General features: G+C 64.1%; 1 protein-coding gene across 2 annotated transcripts; it reads left to right on the top strand.

Annotated features, from left to right (window-relative positions):
• Positions 1 to 4,256: 4,256 nt before the first annotated feature.
• Positions 4,257 to 13,218, top strand: IRX4 (iroquois homeobox 4). Of its 2 annotated transcripts, none has more exons than XM_079917961.1 (6): positions 4,257 to 4,349; positions 8,513 to 8,657; positions 9,146 to 9,397; positions 10,442 to 10,554; positions 11,076 to 11,404; positions 11,813 to 13,218. In XM_079917961.1, exons 2-6 carry the CDS (start codon positions 8,613 to 8,615, stop codon positions 12,640 to 12,642), a joined length of 1,569 nt encoding a protein of 522 aa, XP_079774087.1. In that variant the 5' UTR covers positions 4,257 to 4,349; positions 8,513 to 8,612; the 3' UTR covers positions 12,643 to 13,218. The 2 variants fall into 2 exon arrangements, with proteins under 2 accessions (XP_079774087.1, XP_079774086.1); XM_079917960.1 differs by lacking the exon at positions 4,257 to 4,349 and adding an exon at positions 4,458 to 4,554.
• The last annotated feature ends 2,796 nt before the right edge of the window (positions 13,219 to 16,014 follow it).

The following is a 16,014-nucleotide window of genomic DNA, read 5'->3' as shown; positions in this document are numbered from 1 at the left end:
TGTAGCCATTAAGAATATGTTCCTTTTATCTGGGGCCTTCAATTAATTGAATTTCAAAAATACTCTGAAATGGTTTTTTTCATATAAGCATCAGCTAAGTCCTGGAGAACATTCCCACATGATTTACTGCCACAGTAATGAAAAGCCAGTGCATTACACTGGGCACTGCTGGGGCGCCACCAGCTACGCTGGGGTCTAATTCGGGATTTGTAGTGTTCCCTGGACACCGGGGGACGGAGATACCACCTTCAGATGGCTTTGGACGGCAGCACACCCTGCGAGTCACCCCTGCAGGTGGACACACCAGCTCTCCCAGGACGGCTAAATGCAAACTCGACGGGGCGGGGGCGAGGCGCTCCTCCCCGCCAGACCCTGCAAACCTCCTAAGGGCAGTGCACTGCTGGGGGCGTGGGCTGGAGCCTCCCACAGACCACCGAACCCCAAACACCCACCGGGAGGGTGGAGGAGAGGTCGAAATGCCCAATCGCGGAGGGCACCCAGGGGAGCAGGTGGGCGCACGATGCGCTTTTCCTCCGAGGGACCGGAGTGCGCCACGCCTCCACTGCGCCCTCTCCCTTATTTACTGAGCGGTCTGTGCCAGTGTCACTTGGTATCTTGTGGCCTCTATCTGTGAAACTATCTCCTGCACACAGTTACGAGAGAGCAGCCCATGTAAATGAGTGCCCCGGGGAAGCAGCTATACCTCTTCTCTCCACCGTGGGGAATATATTTTTTCTTTGCGCAAATTCCAGGCGGAGGCCCAGTGAGGCTCCTCCTTGGAGGGTCCTTCCCCCATCCCCCATCGGATGTGCACTGTTTGGGGAGGTCCCTTACATGAATACTAGCTAATACCAGCTCATGCACTGAGTACACACGTTTAAGTTCCTCTTCTCCCTGCTAAAGATTTTCTTTTGTAACTCTGTGTCAAGGAATTCAAAATAATATTCAAATTCCAGGGCGATGGTGTGTACTGTTACCTTTACTTGCAATTTAAGATAACATCCCGTCCTTTGGATGTCTTTCTTGGGCTGGGACACTGGCGATTCTTGAGGCCGTGCGCAGTATGTTTTAAGTTTAAACATACAGACTACAGACATTGTTTGGATTAACAGCGTTTCACTTTTAATAATAGAAATCTCCCCAAAATCTGCTGACGCATTTCAACATCACAGACACACATATTCCTGAAGTGAGGGGAAAAGAAAAACAACTTTCCAACCTTTGCTGCCTTGGCCTCCTTCCAACCTCACGAGGAAGGGAGGTGAGACAGGGAGGCATGACGCCCGCTGCCCACCCGTCCCCTCAAGGTCACTCCGTGCAGTGGCCGGGCCACAGGTCACTGGCTCTAACCCAGACACCACGCTGCTCCCAAAAAGGAAACACGCTGACATTCTGCTTGAAGTAATTCCGAGTCGGGTGCTGCACTTCAAAGGGGGGAAAAGAAGGGAGAAAGACTTCCCCTGCAGTCCCAGGGCCGGTGGGGAACAGGGTCCCAGGGGACCCTTGGCAAAGTGAAAGGTGTTGCTCTCCATTCTGCAACCCTGGGATCCAGGCCCCATCACGCGGCTCTGCAGCTGAGCCGGGCCAACGAGCGTTACCGAGGGCTGGGCCCTCCAAGGACAGCAGTGTCTTTGGGACAGCAGGGCCCAGAGGCTGTCCTCCCCGGGACCAGTTCTTGCACCCTCCTCCTCGGCCTGGGTGAGAGCCTCTTGCCCTCCCTGGGTCCCCAGGGAGCAGGGGAGAACGAGGCCGTGGACCCCGGGCAATGGCGGCACCGGGGGCGGTGCTGGAGCCGGCCCAGTCAGCACCAGCGTGGGCTCTCAACCCCCAGATGCCTCTGCAAGTCGCAGCAAGGTTCAGGCGAGGGGGGGAGGATGCAGGCCCAGCCAGGCCCTGGGGGCGCGGAGACTGTGCTTCACAGCGGCTCTGCCAACAGGAAGAACAAAAGATATATTGAAACGTGCTCCCTTGGGGAGCCAGGACCGACCAGAAGTGGGGTCACAGCGTGGGCTGTGCGGCCCTTCAGAGAGGCCGAGGCTGCAGACTCGATTTCGGACTGACCACTCCGCCTATGCCAAAGAGAGACCTCGCCTGCCAGGGGTATTTCCATCACTTCCCCAGAGCCAGGAGGGCCTGGCAATGTGGCAGGAGGGCTGGGGCAGCTCCCTGCCCTCGAGGGCAAGGGCTGAGGGGCAGAGGACGGCCACTGATGCTTCTGGCCACTGGGTCAGGGGTCCAGAGCAAGGTCAGGCCTGACAGCAACCAATTATGGACTTTGGGGGAGTCCAGTGAAGGGAGGCCCTGCCCCCCAGGAAAGGACGACGGAGCCGCACTCCCGGGCTGGTGCCGCCTCCAGACGCGCCTGCTGTGGTCAGGGTTACAGAAACCCAGCAGGACCGGAGGCTTTCAGGCTGCCAGCGCTCCCTAACTCCGCAGCTGTTGTTGTTAAAAAGGCCTCGGTGAAAGTGAAATGAGTTTATCACCCAATCAAGGTCGTAAACACAAAACCTGCCTTTGCTCATCCTTAGCTATGAAAAGAATCTTAGTGCAGGCAAGCTCTGAGGGGAGGGTGACGTGCCTGTCCCTGTTGGCCCCGGGGCGCTGCTCAGAGCATCAGGGACAGCAGGAGGGAGGAGGCGGGGGGAAGAGAGCCGACCACCGACCACGGGACTGAGACCCAGGCAAGCCCCGCCCCTCCCCAGGGTGCACTGCGCCTTCCCTCCCTTCCCGCTGGGACCAAATGGCTGCCCACATCCCATCCTTACTAAGAGGACACCCCCGAACCACCCTTCCTCAGCCCAGGGAGTGGGCTACAGTGACATGCACCTCTGGGAGGATGCCTACAGGTCTGCCGCCTGAACGGGGCCCACCCTCCTGTTACAGAGCAGGCCCAGAGGCCACAGCTGGGTCCTTCCCACAGAAGCCACTGGAAGCTCTGGACCCGGCACCAGGGCAGGAAGCCAGGGGCTGGCGCCCCCCTTCTCTCTCAGTGGAAGCCCTGTTCCGTGGGGAAAACGAAAAGATGGCAACGCCTGGAGACAAAGCCAGCAGAGCCCTGCACACCAGCAGTGAAGCAGGCAGAAGGCACTGCCTTTCCGGTCCCTGCAGGGCTTTGGAAAACAAGGCGTGGGCGGTGAGGGGGACAGCAAGGAACTTTCTCAGACATCATCCAAGTCGACAAACCTTAACCGTCATTGCCTGGCCACGAACGCAGGACAAACAAGTTCATGGTTCTTTGAAGTGGAAATGATGAGGGTGGGGGAGGACACCAGGGCGAGGGGTTCCAAGCTGCCTGAGTGAGGGTCAGGGGTCAGGGAGGCCCAGACCTGGGCCCACCACGGGGCCTTCCCTCCCAGCCGCAGGCTGCAGAAGCACACAGGCTGTCCTCGTGGACATGTGTTCCCAGGCCAGAGGCCCAGCCCAGCAGGGCTCTGGACAGGCCTGAAAAAGCTCCCCTGGCAGGTGGTCCGGTCCTGGGCAGGTCACAAGCTTGCTGGTCCCCAAGCAGTTTCTGTCACCTTGATACACTCACCTCCACCTGCCCAAGCCTCGTGCCCATACCGAGGCTCCCGCCCCGCCCAGGGCCTGCTGCCCTGAGAGCCTGCCCAGGTGGGAATCAGTGTGGACCCAGCGGGAAAAGTGGGCTCCACTGGGGTGAAGGGGCGCACGTAGGGAGGGCGAGGGAGGCAGGCCCGGGAGCCAGGATCCCAGCCTACTCGGAGGGGTAGCTCGCAGGCCTTCAGCGGCCAGGCTCGCAGTTGGATCCCCAGCACCGGGAGACTGCGGCCAAGAGGGACTGAGGAGGGAGGAGGCGGAAGGAGGCGGGACTAGGGGGCGCTGTCTCCGGGCGCGGCCCCGGGCTCTGGAGGCCCCAGGCAGCGCAGCCTGGGCGCGGGGAGGGCCCCCGAGGGCTCCTGAGGAGCCCCAGGCCACCTCGAGCGTTTGGCCAAATCGAGGCTACCCTGTTCCGGCTGGGGTGTCCTCTCGAGCCAGGCGTCCCCGCCCCCACCTCGCCTCCGCCCCCGGGCGCCCCTCATCCGGGCTCCCGCGCCCCGCGCACCCCGCGCCGGCCGGGCGGAGGGGAAAGTTGGCGAGCGCGCGGCGTCCGCGGGGGAAAGCGTTAATGGGCGGCCGGGTGGGAGCCGCGCGCTCGCTCGCCCACGTCACGCCGGTGCGGGCTCGGCTGACGACCGCGGCGCCTGGGGACGCCGGCGCGCTCCGCTCGCTCGCCAGGTGCTCCGCCTGGAGATGTCTCCATTAGTTGTCGCCCGCTCCCCGCCGGAGCGCGCGCGCCGAGCGGCCGCGCAGAGCCCTCGCGGGCGGCCGTCAGCGGCCCGGCGCCACCGCAGGTAGGCGATGTCCCCGCGCCCGCGCCTGCCCCCGCCCCGGGGTTCCGAGACCCCTCCCCTCTGCGGGGGAGGCGGAGGCTCCGCGCGGCCGCCGAGGGGCGCGGGCGGCGGCGACGGCGGCGACTCCCCGGTGCGTCCCGGGCTGCGCGCTGGTCCCCGCGGCCCCGGCGCCCGAGCGGCGCGGGCGGGCGCGTCCCCGGCGCAGGTAGGGAGTGGGCTCAGCCGCGCAAACTTTGCTAGGATTGCTGCTGCGCTGGGGGCGCAAAGTTTGCTGCCCGCTGGTGGGGTCTCTGGAGGCCGCCGCGTCGGCCGCAAGTGGCGGAAAACGGGGGGCGGGGGGCGGCGCGGGGCGCGGAGGCCGCGCCGAGCCGGGCGCCTGCGCTGGGACACCCGGCTGCCCTCCTTCCCGGCTCGGGCGGCGCCCTGCGTGCCAGCGGCGGGGCCGCGGTGGGAGAGCCGGAGGGAGCGGGCCGGAATGCGGGGCGTTTCGGGAGGAGGATTCACCCCGCGCGCCTGCAGCTCGCGCCTTGGCTTCATGGGGGACCCCAGAGGAGAGCCTGCGAAGGAGCGACCTGCCACCCTCGGGGTTCGCGAGTGCGGCGCACGGACACCTGGAACGCCCTGAGCCCCACACCCCGCACGGGTGTCCACGAGCAGTGGGCGGCCCGCGCGCCACCAGGGCTCGGCCCTGCGCCTTAGATAAGAAGGCCCCTGCCCGGGGCTGTGAGCTCCCGCCCCTGCCCTCTGGCTCGGGTCAACTTCTCTGGGCTGGAGAGAGCCCCTCTCCCCGCCCCCCGCGGCTCTCGATGCGGGGGACCGCGGTGGCCCCCGGGGCCGAATCGGCCAAACCGCGGAGGCTCAGCTGGTGTCAGGGGTGAAGCCCCGCCGGGAGCGGAGGAAGGTCTGGAAGCGACCTCTGTACCCAGAGGCTCTCCGTGGTTCCGACGGCCGACATCATCCTTGGGCAAAAGGGGGGGGCTTGCGGACCCCTAACATTTGGGGCTAATCGTCCTCAGACCCCCTCGCCCTGGGCTCCTCTCGAGCTCAGCAGACAGTGGGGGCACCCGACCAAATCCTAGCCGCCGCCCTGCCCGTGGGGAACCTCGTGGTTTCTGGCAGGTCGTGCCCACGGGTGTATTTAGAACCGGGCGTCCCTCGAGGGACGTGGGCTCAGTATAAGCCGCGTCTATGCAGGTACGTGTAGCTGATGGTGCCTGCGATTCTGACACTCCTGTCTGTCTGCTCTGGGAAGGAAACCCGGGGTTCCTCAGCTCAAGGCTGGGCCTTTCTGGAAAGAGCACGGGCTCGTTATTCCTGTATTACCTAGGGGGCAAAGATGGCCCAGAAAGTACCCGGGTTCCGGCAGACAGGTTGTCAGCGGGGTGTCAGGGGTGTGCCCGCAGCTGGAGACAGACGGGCTAACGTGGCCTCCATGGGGCTGCGTGAGCGGCCCGCAAGGTCGCGCGATTCCTCCGGCAGCCCCAAGCTACCCCAAACGGGGGCGGGGCGGCCCCTCACGCAGCCTGGGCTGGGCCTGGGGCAGGAAGCGGAGGATCAAGGTGCAGGGCCCTGAGAAAGCGCCGCCGGTGAGCGGGATTTCAAGATCATGGAAAGAAGGTGGCCCGCGAGAAACGGGCGGGCGGGCGGGAACTGGGAGTGTCTATTTACGCACTAAGGCTGGAAAGGAAAACCGGAGAACGTAGCAGCGATGGTCACGGCAGCCCCTGAAACCTCTTCCCGAGAGGCCCCCACGGACCGGCTGTGCCCACCCGGCTCCGAGGGTGAGCACGTCTACTCAGGTGAATGGGGCGCGTTCAGGGGTACTGTTCCCCGCGAGCTGCGGCCCGAGTCTCCGGGGACGGAAACGGAAGGGAATGCAGGCCTGGGCGAGGCACGCGCGGCGAGCGGTAGCCCCGAGGCGCTGGCCGCTGGGACCTGGGCGGTGGCTTCCTCCCCGGCGCTGAGCGCTCACAATCGCCGGGGCCGGGGCCACGGCCACGGGAATGGAGTGAGGAAAGGATGCTGAATGCCGTCCTCCTGTGGAGGTTGCTGAGCCCTCAGCTACCCTGGGCTCCCGCGCCTTCCTGCCCCCGGCCTCATTGCCGGGGGAGAGTGAGTTGTTTGTAAACAAATAATGGAAAGTAGGAGGATGTTCCGTAAAAGCCTCAGCAGAAGCCAGAAAACTGGAAGGAGATGGGAGGAGGGAGAATGGGGGAGGGGAGGCGCAGAGGAGGAAGAGGGAGAGAGATTGAGAGATTCATTTCTGCCCGGAAGCCCCGGTGGCTAGTTTCTTATTATTTACAGGAAGGTGATATTAGCAATTCAGGTGAGAAAGAAATAAACACGGCCGCCACGAAATCAATACAGAACTCCAAAACAATTATTAATGTTATTTGACTCGTGTTCTTTATATATCTCTCCCGGCTACAGACGCTAAGCTGTCTGAATAATTTGCATGGAGCGTCTATTCATTATTTCCGATGATTTTCCTTGCGAGCAGCTCGGACGTGGCCGGCTGCGGTCCAACAGGATCGGAGAACTCGCACTTTCATCTGTAAATTAAAGCAATTACGCAGCAGATATTATATGATGTGCGCTGTGGTCTCTAGATACTCATCAATCACCTTCAACCGAGCTGTCAGAGCGGGCAGATTCCGTTTCTGGGAGGCAGGCTTGCAGCTGGGGAGAGGGCGAGAACGTCGTCATTAATTAGAGGGTGACCCCGGGGCGATTCACAGGTCTGAACCCAGGAATCTTTCCCAGCAAGTCAGCACAGCGCCGCCGTGCACGGCTCCCTCCCGGCGACCGCGGGAGGCCAGGCCGGGCGGGAGAAGCAGGGGCGAGCCCGGTCCCCGGAGGGTGGCGGCGCAAGAGGCGGGCCGGGGTTCCGGGTGGCCCGGGCGTCCCCTTACCGCCTGTGCGCTGGCCGCCACTCTGGACTCGGGCAAGGGCCCAGGGCCGGGACTGGCTGGGGAAGTGCAGGGGTGGGCGCTCGACCGCTCCCCAGACTGCTCCCTGTGCCCTGGGCAGGGAAGGGCGCCCCTCCCCCGTACCTAGGCCCGAAGGTCGCCGGGCGGAGCGAGCGCAGCAGGAGGGGCCCCGGAGCCGAGTCGGGAAAGCTGCTCGTCCGACCGCGCTGGGCTGTCTGGCAGTCCCGGGTTGAGCCGCGAGGGGCAGGGGGAGGCTTGAGGGAGGGCGGCCCGCGGGAGCGGGTGGGGGAGAAAAGGGAGGGCCCGTGCGCCGAGCTGGAACTTGCTGGGCGAGGAGGGGGTTGTTCCCCGGGAACACGGCGGCCGAGAGTGGCAAGCCCTCTTGGCCCACCGAGCCCCGGGGCGGCGGGCTCTGGGGAAGGCCCAGACCCACACACTGAGGGCATTCTGGCCTCCAGATGCAGACGCGCTGGTAGCCGCGCTGCTTCTGGAATTGCAGCCCGCTGTAGGGTTCGAACTGGTGGGAGGCTTTGCTGAGTCCCTGTTAAACAATAGTGGGGCCCGCGCCGCCCTCCTTCGCCGCGCGCCGGCCCGCGGAGCTGCCTTCCTTCCACCTGGAGGGGCGCGCGGAGAGCAGAGGCCCGGCCGGCCGGCTGGCCGGCTGCGCCAGCGCGCGGCTAATCTTAACTGTTGATTACATCTCTGGTGAAGACTCCCTCGTAGACCCCTCATATGTCTCATTTGTAATTGAGACTAATGATTACAGTGGGGTGGGAAAGGAGCAGCTGCTCATTAATTAATTTCTAATTAAAAGTGCCTCCCCTCCTCGGTGACTAAGGAGAAACACGGTTCGTCGGGGCACTATTGACTCCGCGGATGAAATTCATTTGTTACAGCCGTGCGCCCTCCGCCCGGGGCTGCGCGGCCGAGCGACCCACGCGTCTGCCGCCCGGCCGGGCTGCGCGGAGTGGGGCTGACGTCAGAGCCTCCGCCGCTTAAAGCCGCGCGCCGCTGACTTGACGGATTCGCACGACTCATTTTTTTTTTCCTTTTTTGCAAAATATGTATTTGTGTCGCCGCTGCGAGGCCGGTCGGTCCCAGAGACCCCTGGAGGCTCCGGACTGTGAAGCTAAAAGGATCGCCGCGTCCGTCGCGGCTCACTTTCCTACCCCGTTAGAAAAGTTTGCGGAGTGCGTGTCTGAATTAACCCGCTCTTCTGCTTTGCCCGCCCAGCGCCTAGAAGCCGGCGGCCCCGGAGCAGTGGCCGCGCCACGCCGTCCCCCTCGCGCAGGACCCCGCCGGCCCCGCCCGTCGACCCCGGGCCGCGCCCGCCATGTCCTACCCGCAGTTTGGGTACCCCTACTCCTCGGCACCCCAGGTAAGGGGGCCCCGCTAGGCCAGCAACTCGCTGTCGCCTCGCAGTGAGCAGGGTCTGTGACACGTACCCCTCGCGCCCGACCCGGGGGAGGGCAGAGGCGCTGAGGAAATCCGACCGGCAGGGCCCCATATCCCGTTTCGTTTGTCCTCCACCCCCTCCTGGGCTCTGAGGCTGCGCCCCCGGGGAGCCCAGCGACCCAGGATAGACGTGTACAAGAGGGCGTGAGCCCTGCGGCCTTGGAAACCAACACCCCCCACCCCGGGGAGGGTGTGAACATTCCGGGCCAGGTCGGGCTGGGCCCCATGTGGCTGGAGGAGGCCAGGAGCACAAGCTCGCCACGGGAAGGAACGCGCGGCCCGCTGTGGATGGCGGGAGCACCGAGGACACGGGGTGCGCGCTCCTGGGCTGCACGTGGGGCCGACTGAGGCCCAGGGCAGCAGCCTCGCGCCCGGGGGCCCCGCCCTTCCTCGCGGCTCCTCTCTCCACAGTTCCTGATGACCACCAACTCCCTGAGCACGTGCTGCGAATCCGGTGGCCGCACGCTGGCCGACTCCAGGCCGGCTGCCTCAGCCCAGGCGCCCGTCTACTGCCCGGTCTACGAGAGCCGGCTGCTGGCCACCGCGCGCCACGAGCTGAACTCAGCGGCGGCGCTTGGCGTCTATGGGGGCCCCTACGGCGGCTCGCAGGGCTACGGCAACTACGTGACCTACGGTTCTGAGGCGTCTGCCTTCTACTCGCTGGTAAGGGGAGGGGGTGTTTGTCAAAGCGAATCCCTGCCGCGCATGCCCCTACCCCTCGATCTGCCAGACTCACTTTCCCCGCACTCTGGAGGCAAGGGGGTTGGGAGAAGCACACCTTCGGCTTTGAGCCGCCTAGCTTGGTCCTGCGGAGCCCCATCATCCCCAGGGTGGGGGTGTCCTGGCAGGTGGGCCGTTGTATTTAATGTATTTATTGTTTTCTGCTTGCTGTTAAGTTGGGGTCAGATGTCTGGTTCTGTGGGAGCTCGCTCCAGCCTGCTGGGTCCCCTGGGTCCCCTGTCCCTCACTCCTCCCGGTCGCCCTCTTCCTCCCTCCCCCTCACTTCTCTCCTCCCCTCCTGTCACCACCCCCGTTCCCTCCTTCACCCTCCTCCTCTGCTGTCCCCCAGTCGCTCCCCCCTCATCTCTCCCCCTACCTCCTTGCCTCCCCTTCCCTCCCCCATCCTCCCCCTTCCCTCCCCCATCCTCCCCTTCCCTCCCCCACCCTCCCCTTCCCTCCCCATCCCCCTTCCCTCCCCATCCCCCTTCCCTCCCCATCCCCCTTCCCTCCCCCATCCCCCTTCCCTCCCCCCATCCTCCCCGTCCCTCCCCCATCCTCCCCGTCCCTCCCCCATCCTCCCCTTCCCTCCCCCATCCTCCCCGTCCCTCCCCCATCCTCCCCTTCCCTCCCTCATTCTCCCCCTTCCCTCCCCCATCCTCCCCCATCCCTCCCTTCCCTCCCCCCATCCTCCCCGTCCCTCCCCCATCCTCCCCGTCCCTCCCCCTATCCTCCCCCCATCCCCCTTCTCCTGTCCCTTATTCCCCCAACACCCCCCAACTCTGCTCCTCCTCACTCCACGTCTTGGGGCTCCTTCGCTGCCTGGGCCCGAGGCAGAGTCTGGGAATGGGTGATGCAGATGGGGATGGGGAGGATGGGGGGCGGCCCAGTGGTCTGTGAGAGTGAGGCAGGAGCCAGTGATCCTAGGGGAGGGGCTCGAGCTGGGTCGCATCCGGGAAGCTGCGACCCCAGGCTCACCGGCTCCTACAGAACAGCTTCGACTCCAAGGACGCACCGGGATCTGCGCATGCGGGCCTCGCTCCGGCAGCGGCCACAGCCTACTACCCCTACGAGCCGGCGTTGGGCCAGTACCCCTACGACAGGTGAGGGATCTCACCCCTCCTCACTGCCCCTCCCCCTACGGAGCACCAAGCCCCGCCCCTACCAGCGCCACGCCCCCACTGAAAGTTTGGGCGGCAGAAGGAGGGGCATTGCTCGGGTCACGTCCCGCTGACCTTGGGTTAGGACCATCCCGGCCTCCTAGCAAGCTGCCGCCAGCGTATAAAGGCATCCCATCTCCCCTTCCCCGCCCCCACGCCGTCTGCAGTGTGGTTTCCGGGGCCCGATAAAGGAACTCAAAGAGACATAGGTGTACGTAGACAGACGGAGACCTGGCCGGGCCTCGCGCCCGCGCTCCTCCCCCACCCACAGAGACCTCTCTGGCTCCATCTAAGTTTAATCAAATATAAACATTAAAAGGCAGTGCCTGCCTAGGTAAAACCCAGGTCTTGCCACCATAAACACACCTCCACGACCGGGACTGCAGCCGCGTGGGCCTGGCGCTGGCCGCCTGCCCGCGACGCAGGGGCCGCTGCCGGCGCCCCATTGCCCAGCCTGTCTCCAGGTACGGGACCATGGACAGCGGCACGCGGCGGAAGAACGCCACGCGCGAGACCACCAGCACCCTCAAGGCCTGGCTGCAGGAGCACCGCAAGAACCCCTACCCCACCAAGGGCGAGAAGATCATGCTGGCCATCATCACCAAGATGACCCTCACGCAGGTCTCCACCTGGTTCGCCAACGCGCGCCGGCGCCTCAAGAAGGAGAACAAGATGACGTGGCCGCCGAGGAACAAGTGTGCGGATGAGAAGCGGCCCTACGCGGAGGGCGAGGAGGAAGAGGGGGGCGAGGAGGAAGCCAGGGCGCAGCCCCTCAAGAGCACCAAAGGTGCAGGTGCGTGGGGGGGGGTTGGCGATGCGGGGGTGTCGCCTCCCTGTGGCGTCTCGCTGGTTCCTTTCGGAACGGGGCAAACTCCTGGGCCTAGGCGGCAAATTAATGCCCTGGCCCCGAGTGTGTGAGGCCCTGTGCACGAGGGGTCCTGTGGCAGTGAGCTGGGAGCACGCTCAGAGACCCAAAATCCCGTTCGAAACACTAGCCCCTGCCGCCTTTGATATGAGGCTGAGATCAGCTAGGTCCGTGTAGGCGCTTGGGAGCCTCCGAGGAGGTGGGAGGTAGAATAAGGCGCAGGTGCTTTGCCTGGCTCCCGGGTGGGCCCGTAACCAGGTCCCTGGAGTGAGGAAGGGGGTTCCCTTAACCTGCCATCCCGTCTCCCTCCACTGGTCACTCTTTATCTCCTGGCAGAGCCCACAGACAAAGAGAAGGATCTGGAGCTCAGCGACTTGGAGGACTTCGACCCCCTGGAGGGGGAGCCCCCAGAGTGCGAGCTGAAGCCGCCCTTCCAACCCCTGGATGGAGGCCTGGATCGAGTCCCCGCCGTGCCAGACGGCCCCAGCGCCCCAGGGAAGGAGGCTCCGGGCGCCCTCCGGATGCCCCTGGCCGCCGGGGGTGGGGCCACTCTGGACCAGGACCTGGAGAGGGCCCGGAGCTGCCTCCGGAGCACGGCGGCTCGGCCGGAGCACCAGGCGGGCGCGGGCGCGGGGGTTGGCCCGCAGGCCTGCGAGCCCAAGCTGGGCTTTGCTCCAGCGGGGGCGTCGGCGGGCCTCGAGGCCAAGCCGCGCATCTGGTCCCTGGCACACACGGCCACCGCGGCCGCCGCCACCGCCCTCGGCCAGACTGAGTTTCCCTCGTGCATGCTGAAGCGCCGTGGCCCCGCTGGCCCTGCGGCCCCCTCCTCGGCGCCCGCCTCCTCCTCGCCTGCGACCCCGGCTCCCGCCGGTGCCCTGGACAGGCACCAGGACTCCCCGGTGACCAGTCTCAGAAACTGGGTGGACGGGGTCTTCCACGACCCCATCCTCAGGCACAGCACTTTGAACCAGGCCTGGGCCAGCGCCAAGGGCGCCCTCCTGGACCCGGGGCCGCTGGGCCGCTCGCTGGCGGGGGGCGCCAACGTGCTGACGACGCCCCTGGCGCGCTCCTTCCCGCCCGCCGCGCCCCAAGACGCCCCCGCCTCCGGCGCCGCCAAGGAGCTGCTGGCCACGCCCAAGGCCGGCGGCAAGCCCTTCTGCGCCTAGCTGGCCGCCTGCCTGGGCGAGGAGGCAGCCGGCGCCCGGGCTGCAGGCTCCAACTCTTTTTCTACCGAGTTTCCAAAGTGAGGCAAGAGCTCGGCAAAGCTCAGGTCGCCAACCCACCCTGGAGGGAGGATCTGAACTCGGGCTCCCGGGGCCACGGACAAGCCCCCGGAGCGCCCGGACAGGAGTCCGCCCGGCCGTGCCAAACTCGGGGACCGAGCAGGATAGGGCTGCTGTCAGAGCAGCAGGGAAACACCCTGAAGCAAAAAGTTTACGTGCAAAAGTTTACACACAGAAGACGTTTCCGTTCCGAGGCCTGTCTGTGTACTTGTCTGCTTTGGGTTGAGGCTTTGCCGCCGTTCCTTGTGAAGACTCCTCAGCCTGCTGGCCTTCCGATTCCATCCTCCGCGCGTACTTTTCACCAACAACACTTCCACCGAGTTTACACTATTGCACACTCTTAACTCGATAAAATTATGTTTTTTTAATGTATGTTCACACCGATAATTGCCTGCTTCAGAGGCTAATATAACAAAACCAATAAAACCGAGTGATGGTGTTTGCATTGCAAAATGAACGCATTTGAACCCTAGGGATTTGGAAACTTGGAAGAGGAAAGCTGCCCATCCCCGGGGGCAGGAGTGGGGAGGGCTGCTGACGCAGAATCCTCGCTGGAGTTGCTTGCAGAGCCCAAGACTTAAAGCCATTGTTTTAAAAAGATGGTCACAGTAAACTTACAGGATTCTGTTGAATTCCCGAATAGAAGGCGATGAGAGACCCCAAACTTTTCAACTCTCTCCCATTGCCAGACTCCAGAATTTTGAGAAAGTAAACGTTTCTTTGGCTAGATACGAATAAGCTTTAAACTTCCAAGTTCCCTGGAACTGTGCCCTGGTGGGGAAGGGATGAGGGGCCGTCGCTGCCCTCAGCCTCTCCTGGGCGGGAGTGAGGTGCCCTCCTTGACGCTGCGGCCTCCTAACTCCGCCTCCGGGGGGGGGAGGGGCGGGGACCTGCCGAGATGCTCGCAGCTTGTGAGTGCGGCTCAGGGAGAGGGAAGTGCTTAGCAGGACGAAGACCCCAGGCGGGGCTGCAAGGAAGGGCCTAGGGGTGGTGCGGGAGGACGTGAGCCTCCCCGGCCTCCCGTAGGGTCCTGCGGACCCCTGGCTTCGCCCAGAAACCCGGTTCCCCCACCACGGCAGAGCCCAGCTCGCTGGCAGCCAGAAGGTCTGATCTGGAGGAAAATCGCTGGCTTCCTCCCCACGGTGGATTCTGCGCAGTTCCCCAACCCCCCACAGGCTTCTGCCCCCGGCCCTCCAGCCCGCGCAAACGCCCCTCGAGGGCGGCAGGCGAGCGTGAACTGGACTCAGCGCTGTCCGCTAGCCTGCAAGCCCTCCGCTTAAGGCTGTACTGGGCCTCACAGAACCCGAGGTGCCCGGAGGAAGGACGGGCCGCCAGGCAGGAGCCTGCAAGGGTGGAGTGGCCCGAGGGTGCAGCGCAGCGAGAAGGAGATGGTGGCCTTTGGTCCGTACGCGGACAGACTGACAGCCGCAGAGACGCCAGCTGAAGACAGGAGTCGCCTGGCGGGCCGGCGGGCAGCCTTCGAGGGACATGGGAGGCCCGGGCTTTCTTTTGCGATGGGCTGGGTGGTACTGGACTGGGGCCCCGTGGATCCCGGTCCACTGGGAAAGGTCAGGGCGGCCGGAGCGCTGGAAAGCGGGCCCGATGGGCCGGGCGTTGGGGTGACTTTACCACCTGGGACAGGGGAACGGCGAGGGGCACCCTTGAGCGATGGGCCCCTGATGGCCGGACCTCGGCGGCCCCGACTCTGAGTGGTGGGACCTCGAACCCCAGTCCTCGAGCGGAGAGAGCGGGCGCGGACCCTGCGCCCCGCCGGCCGCGCGGTAATTGGATTGTATCCGCCCGCGCGCTGTCACAGTATTGACTTTCGCTCTCTTGGATGATATTATCGGGATTCGGAAGCTCGCCGCTGATGTGTCTGTCAAAAGGCTGCGGCGGGAGGCCCCGGCCTGGCGAGCAAGCATCACCAAGATAATTTGAAGTGAAATTTTCATTTTGACAGTAAACCCCTCAATTTCTAAAGGCTCCGCGCTCCGAGAGCTCGCTGGCAGGGGGAGGCTTTGAAGAAAGCCCACGTCTTAGACTGAAAAGGGCAAAAGAACTCGAATTAGTTGTAATAGATAAAAGGGCAAAAATAAAGAGTCAAGGGTACTTGACAGTAATAGCGAAAGTGGAGTCTCGGGGGAGACGCTGCGGCCGAGGCTGGGACGCCAGGAATTTTAATGTGCGGAGGACTGCCGCCTTGCGCCCCCCAGCCCTAGACAAAGCCAGGCATTTTGAGCAAAACAAGGCTTGGACGCAGGCGGCTTGGCTAGGCGGGAAAGGGGCTGCGGGGCCAGAAAGCCCAGGAACCCCGGGCTGCGGGCCCCGGGTGGCAGGGCGCGCGGCTGGGCGCGAGCTGCAGGCCAGGCTGCGTCTGACTCCGGATCCTTCCAGAGCGGGCCCTTCCCGGATTCGGCCCCCCATACCCCCTTCCCCGGGCCAGACGGCTCCTGCTGCCCTAGCCTGTTGCCCGCGGGAACGCAGGCGCCTGGCAACGCCAGGGCGCAGAGGCCCTCCTGTCCCCGCAGAATCCCACCCTGCAGGAGCCCCCAAGTCTTGGTGGAAATGGCTGACCGAAAGGTTTTATTGGATTAAACTGAAAAACTGTGAAATAAAGACATCAAGTGCAGAGGAGGGATTCAGCCACATCCCAGGGGCGACTCGCCCAAAAGGACGCCCCCAGAGCTGGGACCGTCACTTCGACCCACACCCCTGACCTTTGGGGCTCACTCTGGAAGGGTCACTGTGGGAACTCCTACCCACCCTCTGGCTGATCTTCAGAGCAGGGGTCGGGGGAAACCCCAAGGCGAGGGAGGTGGGGGGCGGGAATGAATTTTAGGAGTGGCCGCTGCGGGGGCAAGGTCGCTGTCGGTGGGGTGAGGGCCCACTTTCCTCCCAGGGAGGCTGTCAGAGAGGAGCGCGGGGGACCGATGCTCTCAGCCACTCAGGCGTGGCAAATTCAAACACACCAAGGAGGGGATGCTAAATTAACGGCGCTCTTTACATAGAGCCCAAATAAAACTGTAATCAGCGGCGCGTTACTTTTCATTAAGCGAGTCTGACAGCGGCATATCCAGACCCGACAGGGGAACAGGCGCGGGAAATATACGGCTCTCCTGCCGGCGGGGCTAAGATAATTCCTTAAGCGCCATTAACAGCTCTTAGCCGCAGGAAATGGTCTCCCAGAAAACGTCTCCAAATCTAAAAGCTTTATCGACCCTCCAACCGCCACTGATGATTCCATTTTTTTTTTCT

Source organism: Stenella coeruleoalba (genome assembly GCF_951394435.1).
Source record: "Stenella coeruleoalba genome assembly, chromosome: 3".
Taxonomy (NCBI): Eukaryota; Metazoa; Chordata; class Mammalia; order Artiodactyla; family Delphinidae; genus Stenella; species Stenella coeruleoalba.
The sequence above is the reverse complement of the archived record's forward strand: the minus strand, read 5'-3'. Positions and strand labels throughout refer to the sequence as shown.

What these genes read in the sequence shown, in the direction of transcription:
- IRX4 (XM_079917961.1), top strand. Translation starts at nt 8,613, where the DNA reads ATGTCCTACCCGCAGTTTGGGTACCCCTACTCCTCGGCACCCCAG. An exon ending in CGTCTGCCTTCTACTCGCTG is followed by an intron (nt 9,398 to 10,441) that starts GTAAGGGGAGGG and finishes CGGCTCCTACAG; the next exon opens with AACAGCTTCGACTCCAAGGA. An exon ending in GGCCAGTACCCCTACGACAG is followed by an intron (nt 10,555 to 11,075) that starts GTGAGGGATCTC and finishes GCCTGTCTCCAG; the next exon opens with GTACGGGACCATGGACAGCG.